Consider the following 10,992-nt stretch of genomic DNA (forward strand, 5'->3'; position numbering starts at 1 on the left):
AAAGAACTACAATTAATTTTGTGCAAATCTTCTTTGTTGTGTGCGTCATAGAGAAAGGTGTCTCTGGTGTGCGTCTCTATAGAATTCTAATGTACGAGGGGTTTCTGAAAAGTATCGTGAATTTTTTTTTTCATCACTTTTAGATATTCGTAGTTTAGTTTGTTGATTTTTAAAACAATAGGTATATAAATCCCTTTGGTGAATGTGAAAAGCAAACAGGAGAAAGTTACGAAGGCGTAGAAGCAAAGGGCGACGCCACAAAATTATTCTTATCTTATTCTCGACTCATAAGCAAAGATCTTGACCATCATGATCCCCACTTATAAGGATTCTGGTTTATGTTGGCCGGTAACTTTATTCTATTCCCTAATCTCTAACTCTAGAAGTAAACTTGAATTTTGCAGGATTTTGGATGTAAAACTGAAATAAACACACAAAGTTTAACAATTGAGATTACGGGCCATCAGAAAAAGCCTTCAAATTCTAAAATTTTCATATTTCTCGACATGCAAAAAACCATTTGAGGGGTTATACTTATCAGCATAAACCAGCCCTTTCTGTTAATATAGTTTTTTTTTAATACGATAACCAACTATACGAACATCGGAAAATACTCTCATTGCTTGATCGAATTCGATTGAAAGTCGAAATAATATCAGGAGCATTTTCGGATATGATCTGTGATCAGGAGGTTAATACTCAGGATCCGACATACAGGGCAGAGACAGTTTGTCTCTGTAGAGGGTGTTAACAGGGACAACAGTTTGTCTCTGTTAACTCTCTATGAAGGATGAAGCGTAGAGTGTTACCAAATAGGTGCGGAAGTTTCAAGGTGATTCCTTGGTGAAAATTAAAGGGGGTCTATCATGTGAACTAAAGCTCTTAGACCTTTCCTCGAAAAGTTTCGCGCTGTCAAAACTGAGGAAACAAAGTTATCATTATTTTTAGCTTGAAAGTTTCTGAAATGTTTTTTGTGAGCAAATCGACAGCCACATATTAGATTTTTTTCGATTCCATTGACAGAAGATCCGTTCCTGCATAATATGTTGTATATTTAATTTTTTTATTAGGAAACTTGCTTTTGCGAAGTCAAAATAGTTATTTACGTTACAAGTCCGGAAAATAGAGGTTTTTTGGACGAACAGACAGAATTAGGGGTGATTCCATAGACTAATATTCCTTTACTAGTGATTCACAAACTGGCCCTGTGATTGAAAAAAATAGTTCGAAAATAGGCAATTTTAGGTATTTTCATAAAATTCTGATTATTTTGGAAACGGTACATTTTCGCTGAACTACTGTTGGTGTCATTCGATAGTATTTGGTTCACTCTATCGTGGCGTGACGTTGTTCACTTGTTTTGGGACAGCCTGTATAAACCGTTAGGCAGGCAGAAAGTAAAGAAATCAATGTTTTCTAATGGAAATTTATTTCACATTCAAGGAAACATACAGGCGAATACATAAATTTAAAATCAGAAAATATTTTACATCTGTAGATGACGAGTTCAAATGATTGATCCTAATACAGATAGTTTGACGATCTTGTTTTGATTCAGCATAAAAAAATATAAACTCGGCAAACAAATGAAATGCTACTATTCAACAAAATATGCTATATGTACATTGCTGAAACCACCGATTATGTATTCTAAGTACATATAGATTTTGTGTTAAACCTCAAAATAAATAGAACGATCGAATTTCTTATGCAAGCACTCATCAGGTTCAGTTAACTGAATAAAAAAATCCTATATTTTTACTTGTGTGATGGAAAGATGAATTGATATTTATTAATCTGAATATCATGATTGGCTTTTCAACATGGTAGGTGATTCACTTTGTTCATTCCTTCCTACATTAGAAAAATTGAGATGGAAGTGAAAATGATTTCATTCTCGAAAAATGTTAATTCTTATGTATATTAAATAAGTGATCCATGATGAAAATCAGTAGTAAACTGATTTTTCTCCATGTTATTAATTTAAGAGAACCATTTTAGAATTGGTCAATTTTTGAAGTGGTTCATTATGAAAAATTTGTTATAAAATAATCACATATCTGAAAATAGTAATGTAATTTTTTTTAGGTTTGTTCGTAGAGTGGTTTGCAACGGTTGTGAACTGTACAGAGCAAGCGCAATTCCATTTTAGGGTAGCGAAAATCCAATTACGCTTGCTCTGTACAGTTCACAACCGTTGTGAACCACTCTACGAACAAGCCTTTTGTATTCAAATAAAATTGATGAATAGATCTTCATTTTTCTTCATGTTATAATAATTACGATTTCGAGGATGTTTGTATACTTTTGAATAAAAAAATTTAGAGTGAAAACCTGTATTAATCAACAATCGGATTACACATAATCATGAAATGGCTATCAACAAATTAAATGTGAGTTTCAGTAACACTAACTAAATAGTAGGTAATGAAAGACAAGAAAAACCATATTCAACATGTACCTCATATTTAAACTTTCGCTTTATGAATAGAGATTCAGGTACATATGAAAATATGTACTTATAATAATCAATAAAAATTGAAGTTTACTTTTGTCCAACAATTACTATTAAAGAATCAAAATGTACAAAGTAAATAAAGTGATAATCTACTATAATCATATATTTAAAAGTAATTGTCCGACATGACTTGAAATGACACAATGTAACCTTGTACGACTTAATCTTTAGAAATAAACGAACCTTTTTTCATTTGTGATCACAATGCCTAAAACTGTTAATTACATGTCACTTTATATCCTACAGTATTAAAAGTCATACATTAAATATGTTTATTCAGAATTTTTCTCAGCTTCTGTTTCTGCTGAGCTAGCAGCACTGCTGTTTTCTTCGGAATTTTCTTTCACTTCCTCCGTTTTCTTCTCCTCTTCGGGGGCGTCTACACTGTCTTCTTTTGCTCCATTTTCAGTGGTTTCGGTTTCCTTCAAAGAAAAAACATTTTCAATTTTTATAAAAGCACATGAAATTTTGAATCTTATTCTTTTCAAGCAACATGCAGAAATTGAATTAATCAAATGACAACTTCATCGAATTTAGATATACCATTCCATAATTAGAAAAGCAAACAGTATTTAGAAATATTTATACAAATCAATATGACTTGATTGGCAACTAGAGAATTGCGAACATTCTAGAAAAATATCAGAATAATAAATAATTATTTTTTGTCATCTTGTCATTCACTTATTTACTTTTTACTTTATAATATCTAATCAAATGTGCTCTTCACATGAAACTCCCTGAATAATTCATTCAATAATCTCAGCATCCAACCTTAATTTCAGGGCAGAATATTGCACAAAATGTCCCAATATATAAGAAAACACTGATAAGATAACTGATTCGTCATCAACACTCACTTTTGTAGTTTCAGCATTGTTATTTGCAGTTTCTTCTTTCTCATCATGAGTGTTATTTTCTGTTGTTTCTGGTTCTTTTTTTTCTTCTTCCTCATTTGTTTTCACCTCCTCACTGCTTTCATTATTGATTGTTGACTCGCTTTCATCTACACTTGTGCTCTTCTTTCCACGACTACGACCTAAAAGAGAGAAGTTTTAACTAGCTAACAGATATTGTTTTCAAACCATGTATCAATATGACTAGATAATATAGAAAAAAAATTTCTTTTATATTTAGACAGTTTTTTCTAATTGAAAAAAGAGGGAGTGAGATAGCACAGCAGTCTATAGAGAAAACTTTTAGATGGCTATGCATATAGCAACATTTGAAACCAAACTTACGTTCTTTTTTTGCTGGTGGTGGTGGAGTGGCTGTTATTCCCTTGGCAGCAGATCTCGTTCGCCTCCTACCTTCAACCTCAGGTCCTAATCCCTAAAAAATGTACATTTCTTAGAATAACCACAACATTGTATGAAATTCGATATTTTTACCTTAACCACAGCTTCATTCCTAGGCGAGTTAGACTTTCTCGACCTTTTAGATTTGGTGGTCTGCAAATAAAAATGAACTGATGAGAAAATACACACACATTTTGAACATCATCATTTTCCCTCCAAAACGTAAACAGGCGACGAACTATTCAAAGACATGACTTGCGTTACAGAACAAGCCGGCTTTATGAGACGCCGTGTTTAACGTATTTCTTTGATTGATTCGTAAAAGACGGCGTACTTCTAGAAAAATGCATATTTTCGTATATTTGTGATGAATCGTAAAGAAAATGTCGTTAGAATATAAAGTTAATGCAATGAAATAATTAATTTACTAATTCAAGCAAAAGGAAAACAGTTATTACAACAAGATTTTCCGAATATTCCACACTCCAGATTATGTCGCTTAGAATGTGAAATACATAGAACAGGATCGAACCAAAACTCAGCTTAGGACAGATACGTAACGTCACAGTCTAGCATACCATTTATTACGTGCACATTTCTGGAGCTGTTTTGTGGAAAATATTAAATGTAGTGCTATATTGGAGACTTACCTGGCTATTTTCCTCATTTACAGAGTTGTTGGTATTTGCTGATTCAACATCGGACATTTTAAATATATTATTTTATAATTATCTATTAGAACTTATAAAACACGCACACGATCGCCGTTCAACACCGTCCCGGTCGTTGTTTATACAGTACAATGGCGGCCAGCGTGGGTCACGTGAACCACTTGTGTTCAAACGAGCGCGCCACTTTCGAATTCAAAAAATGGCGGGAAGAGTTCCCCTTCGTGTGAATTAATTTCATTGGAACACCATTGGATGCCGTTATTTATATATAAGTCATATAGGTTTATACATACCAATTCGATAACACATAGTACGGCGTGTTAAAATAAACGTTAAGAACAATAACTATTGAATATTATAGACATTTTGATTATTTCGAATTTTATATTTCTCAGTATTCGAAATAATTAACTAAAATTATGAAACGATGAGTGATAATTTTATGGACTGGCATGGTAGAGATATATAGTGTTTCAATTTGAAAAGGCACTACCCTAAATATCTCGACCCCCATGCAAAATAAAAAATAATGCAAAAAAAAAGGAAAACTTTGGTTCATAATCTCAAATGGGAAAGGGGTTGAGTAATACCTTATTTCAAAGTTTCGATTGCGTTTTCAAAAATGCCATACGCACTTGTTCTTTTTTGTAAGTACTTCCGACAAATTAAGAAAAAAGGATACGAATACTGACGATAGCAAGAGTTGCAATAAAACATATGAAATTATAATTTCATATGTTAGTAGTATAAATTTTTCATTATAACGAAAAATTTTTTACTATGCCAGATTTTCAATTTTCAGAAAAAATATAACCCATTCTTAAATCCGCTTCGGAAATGTTCAACTTGAGTTTCTCGGCATGCTGTGCGTATTCTTACTTTCAATTCTTCCACATATCGGGGCTGTGAATTTCCCGAGAGAAAAAATCTAAAGGAGTCAATCGGTTCTTTTCTACCAAAATACATTTTTTTTGGAAATGATCTGTCATTCTCTCTCCTCGCTCTTGTAATGGAGGTATCGAACTGGATTTCACTAAATACATCTGAAGTTGAAAACTTTACTACTCATTAACTGATAAGGATAACTGACCTTCTATACATGAAAGGTTTCATAGAAAAAGGTTTTTAATTAAAAATATGGGAAAAATCTAGGTTTGAGTAACAGAGAAAAAAAAAATTAAGGAAGAGAAAATTCGAAGTCTTGATAAAACTAGTATGTAGGTAGATACTTGGCTCAAGCATACCTTCTTTCGCGATGAAAGAGTTCATGAAATTTTGGGACAAATTGGTCCAAATCTCTAGAAAGCCTTAGAAAGTCTCCCGAGATTGTTAATCGTTTGTTCTAAAAAGGAGGAGTTGTTTAGACATATATACCCAGACATGCTCGATGCAATTGATGTCTAGCGAGCGAGCTGGCCAGTCCAAATTGGTCCAAATCTCTAAAAAGCCTCAGAAAGTCTCCCGGGATTCTTAATAGTTCGTTCTAAGGAGGACAGTTGTATAGACATATATACCCCATTGAACTCTAAAAGAACTGGAATGGCATCTCGATGCAGGCAAACTGAGGAATACTGAAAGGGAAGATGTAGAGCAATCTATCTCTCTCCGCGCTCTGTCAATTGGTTTATAATCATAGAGAAAGGGAAAGAGTCTCTTGTCTCTGTTTATAATGATGTAAACAAAAACAACCCGGGGCGTTGAAGTGGTTTATGGTTCTTTTAGAGTTCAATGATATATCCAGACATGCTCGAGCTCGATGCAATTCACGTCTGGCGAGCGAGCTGGCCAGTCCATCCTTTTCAATAGCATAAGCTTCCAGCGCTTCATTAACCAGGCGACTAGGACGGACATTTTTCGTTAATCGAATAGAAATTTCCACCAACAGCTGCCAAAAGCAGAACGATTATTGTTTCAATTATCGTGATATCTCTTCGGGGCAAGCACCGAGTGAACACTATTGTTAGGCTCGGCTGTTTTTTAGGCAGAAATACTTGCAATCGAAAGGTGCGTGGACATAAACCTGGAAAGAAACTATCGAAGATTTGTCATAGTGTTTACTACAATTAGAAAACTATGCGACATTTCAAGATTTGCTTCGTATGTATCAAATTGCTTCCAAGAAAATGATCTGCGATGTACTTTTTCCGATCAATCATTGAAATCTTCATCTTGTACGGGAGGTAGCGAATTGAATTTTTCAATACCTATTTATCACACTGTGAAAACTATGCGACATTTGACGGTTTGGTTTGAAATCTTGCTATTTCACCACCGTCTAAACAATTTTTCCTTTTACCGGTTCAATATACCTTATATGTTTGTTATGGATTAAGAGTATAAAAAAGTTCGTGCGGTTTTATGTCGAAATTTAAAGCTTTATTGTGAAAAATTGGTCATACATTCAAAGTTCATAACATTTCTCATCTTTCTGGCAGATATCAAGAAAAAGGCCGGATCTTTGGTAGCTATCCATTTAATTTTTTGACTTCTTCGTAATTGGAGAAGTGCTGGTCAGCCAGGTGAGCCAGGCCATGTTGCATCAATCGGAATAGACGCTAATCTGAAGAAGGCAGAGACTCTGGAAGGAGCTGTCAGGGCTGTATATGGCCGGTAAGGGTGAGGGCCTGTTCCGATATTGCTGGTTTTACTGGCCAGCAATCGAATAACAATAGAACTCGAACGACTGGGCCAATAAGAATCGTCTCTGAATTACTGACAGTACTGTTCAGGAATATCGGAACAGACGGTGATACTTTCATTTGAGCGTTTCTAGCTAGGTATGTTTCAACGAGCAACATGTGGCCGACCATTATCATGCTGCAGAATATAAAAACCTCTTAAATTAATAGTGTCGGCGTATTACAGCCCTTTATCGCGCAATGATCGGCCCAAACGCATCAATTGTCGCCGGTAGACCTCCTCTGTGATCCTTTCGTTTGTTTGTAGCAGCTCTTAATATACCACACCAAGCTGGTCCCCGTCCCACCAAATGCGGAGAATCTTCTCCGGGGTATCCATATGTTGCCCGAAATTCTGGATTAGGTATCGATATGGAAATGGGGCCACTTTTCATCGTCAGTTAAAATTCGATGCGAAAACCCTTTTATTTTTGACGTTGGAGCAGTAGTTCAAACGTGGAAAACGGCGTTCGACGTATCCAGTTCATAAGGCACCAAATATCCTATTTTTCGGATCCTTCCCATTGCTTTTAAAGTATAGCAAATGGCCTTTTGAATGACTCCCAGGATTTTCGCGATTTCCTCTTGTTTTGTTGACGGATCTTAATCTAGCCTTGCCTATAATTTTTTATCCTGAAACTTTGGTGGCGCTCCGGGTCATTCTTCGTCTTCCAAATTAAAATTGCCACTTCAAACCAGGCAAACTACAACACAAAAACGATTACAAAAATCACACTCAGGCCAAAGAAACCAAAACAGCTTTAGCTTTACCTCACTTCAGTATTGGACCCGATTTTAAGTTCGAGGAGACAACAATTTTGGATAGGGAGTCTAATTGTTTTATGTGAAATATGGGGGAGATGCATGGTACAGATTAGCTTAACCGAAAATATTAATCTTAAATTGGGTTTAAGTGCTATTTACCATAACATCCTTAATTTATTTTCACGACACAGGATTTAAATGTTTGTAATATAATTTTGATTTTTATCATTTTGTTTCTGCGAGTGTACGTTACTTGTGGGGGTAGTATCGTCCCGCCATTTCAGTTTATTCGACAATGAAATAGTTATTTGTGCAAACAGTTGGGAAAAGCATTATTTTTCGTAATGAGATAATGAGCGCAAAAGAACTCGAAATACGAAAAATAATGTTGCCTAACGTGTTTCACACAATATTTTTTCTCATTTTGAATAGGATGTTGCTATGAATTCAAATTGAAAGTAACAAAAACGTCTAAGCTTCTCTCGGAGATTGCTTTAAAATCGTCTAGTGACAGAAATTATTCAATTTTTCACTCCGTTACTATGAAAGCAAGTATCGTTTAATCATCATCAGTTGCGAAATAGACTGCTCCACAAGAGTTAGGAATATCGTATTTAATCGTTTTTAAAAGTATGTAATCTTCGAGAAAATCGCTGTAAAATCATTTAAAACTCAATAACAACTTGAATCGATCCATTAAAAATCAGTATGAGACATATCGTCAATCTGGTCGCCTTTTTTCTGAAGTTTGTTTTTTTTTGCATATGCTTCATGAATGTTTTTATTTTGAAATGAAGTCAGTTTATCAACGGCTTCGATTTGAAACGAGTTTTATGAAAATGCCAAGACGTAAATTAACAAACGCTGAGGCTAAAGCCGGGTCCAGACTATGTAACAAAACATTTTATCAACATAGTTATACAACAAATGTGTTAGACAACTTTGTTATATAACTTGTTATAAAATAGCAGAGACATCCAGACTATGTAACAAAATAAAACTAAACAAAAGTGCTCATCTGGAATCTGGAAGCAGTGGCATCTGTAGTATTGAAAATGTCCTCAAACGTAGAGGATGTCATTTTCGCAGCAGCAGCTTGCGTGGTTTTATGTAGACAAGTGGAACAACTCTTTTGAAGGATCTAGCAATGGATGACATAGACCCATTGACAGGGGACATTAAATGTGATGGTAGTTTTAAAAATTTCCTAAGGATGACAAGTTCTGATTTCGAATACCTGATAAATCAAATCGGCCATAAAATAGGCAAAAAAGACACGACATTTCGAGATGCAATACCAGTAAATGAAAGATTGGCGCTGCAGTAAATGTTTAATAACACAAGTGTGGACAAGTTGCGGCGTGTTTTATAACAAAGTTATATTACTTTCTTTGATCTTTACCGACACCCAACGGATAACATGAAATTTGCTAAATAGCAAGAAAAATGTTGTGTAACATTGTGTTATATAACTTTTTCACTTGAATTTCTCTAACAAGTTATATAACTTTCCTATATAACCTGTTTTGTTACATAGTCTGGACCCGGCTTAATAGGGCTATCGGAATGCTACAAGTGGCCTAACTCAGGTTGTTGTAGCGGAAAGGCTCCAAGTCAGCCAAAGTGTGATATCTCGACTTTGGAATAGGTTTAGGGAGACAGGTTCCGTGTTGGAAAGACCAAGGCTTGGTGGGCGACGAAAAACAACACCTGCTCGTTTCATCACCGTTTCGGCGAGAAGAGACCCTACATCTACGTGTGTAGAATGCTACGGAATACTCTTCAAAATGCAGGTGGGGTCCAAGTTTCCATCGGAACCATCAGACCATCAGACGACGTTTGAGAGAGGTGAATCTAGGTTCTAGACGTCCATTAAGAGGAGTTCCATTAACACGTGACCACGTGACACGCGTCAAAGACTGGAATGAGCAAGGCAACATATCAATTGGAACGATCAATGGCGTAGTCATAGACAAACTAGTGTCCTTTTCACTGATGAATCCAGATATGGACGATTTTCAGATTCTCGAAGAATAAGGGTATGGACAATCCCACGCATAGGTACTCCGTAATTGTCGCTATGTCCTAGAAGTCCATCCATTCCGAGGGGGTGGTGTTATGATATGGGCCGGGATATGTTTCAACGGCCGGACAGATCTACACATTTGTCATTGACAATGTTGTGACAAATTTTCACGCTGCTATTGGTGAAACTTTTCAATTTCTAGACGATAACGCTAGACCGCACCGTGAAGCCATAGTTAAGAATGCGCGCGAGGAGCTTGGTATTCCACATTTACCAATACCTACAGGCTAAAATTAATTTGCAACTTGAAATCATATTAATATGAATTTTCATAACAAAAATCTTATTTTAACTATATTTTTTTGCAATTTAAGTCAATATCCCTAACTCATGTGGAGTAGTTTATTTTACTTTGCGTAACTGGTTGCGAAAAGTAAAACGTTTCAAATCGTCACTGAGTTTTGAAAAGTGTTACTTTAACTGTCAACATTAGAAGAACTAGTAGTAGTAAGCCAGCGTAGCATGCAAATGTTTGTTTTTTCTATCATTATCAATCATCCTGACTTGTGCGATCATTTATTAGATGAAATTTCGATTTCCACGAAATTTGAATGGAGAATTGACGGACGTTAACCGCTTCCGAGGTATTATGATGTCGAATTCTTCATTGTTATTGTATTTATATTGGATTATCTGTGTGTTCTTTGTAGAGTTTTGAAGAATCAACAATAAAGTGGCGAAACGTCGCTCAAAGAAATGACTTAACGTCTATTTTTCCAACTTATTCCACTCCCACGAAAATCTGTACATTTCTATATTTATACTCCTAGTATTTTTTAATTTTCTCCTACGAAATAGATGACCAAAACTTGACTAGTGTTGATTGCATTTATTGATGAATAACTCAACTAACACGTGATGTTAAGTCGAGGTTACCTATGTTCAATGTCCGATAGAAACGGAATCAATCTGTTGGATTATAGAGTTACCTAACTCTATAAACTTTGGTTGGAGCGTTACGATAAAAGAGTTAAAA

The 10,992-nt window shown here is 35.2% G+C and overlaps 1 protein-coding gene across 1 annotated transcript; it reads right to left on the minus strand.

Annotated features, from left to right (window-relative positions):
• Nucleotides 1-2,320: 2,320 nt before the first annotated feature.
• LOC123311999 (pre-mRNA-splicing factor CWC22 homolog) lies at nucleotides 2,321-4,625 on the minus strand. Its single transcript, XM_044896165.1, has 5 exons — nucleotides 4,467-4,625; nucleotides 3,910-3,969; nucleotides 3,760-3,850; nucleotides 3,379-3,557; nucleotides 2,321-2,940 (listed from the first exon to the last, which is right to left on the minus strand). The coding sequence occupies exons 1-5, from the start codon at nucleotides 4,521-4,523 to the stop codon at nucleotides 2,791-2,793; spliced, it is 537 nt and encodes a 178-aa protein (XP_044752100.1). The 5' UTR covers nucleotides 4,524-4,625; the 3' UTR covers nucleotides 2,321-2,790.
• Nucleotides 4,626-10,992: the final 6,367 nt, after the last annotated feature.

Source organism: Coccinella septempunctata, chromosome 4 (assembly GCF_907165205.1).
Source record: "Coccinella septempunctata chromosome 4, icCocSept1.1, whole genome shotgun sequence".
Lineage (NCBI taxonomy): Eukaryota > Metazoa > Arthropoda > Insecta > Coleoptera > Coccinellidae > Coccinella > Coccinella septempunctata.

Coding starts and splice junctions, on each gene's coding strand:
- LOC123311999 (XM_044896165.1), bottom strand. CDS start 4,523: ATGTCCGATGTTGAATCAGCAAATACCAACAACTCTGTAAATGAGGAA. Junction 3,558..3,759: donor ACCACCAGCAAAAAAAGAAC/GTAAGTTTGGTT, acceptor TCTCTCTTTTAG/GTCGTAGTCGTGGAAAGAAG. Junction 2,941..3,378: donor ACAATGCTGAAACTACAAAA/GTGAGTGTTGAT, acceptor TTTTCTTTGAAG/GAAACCGAAACCACTGAAAA.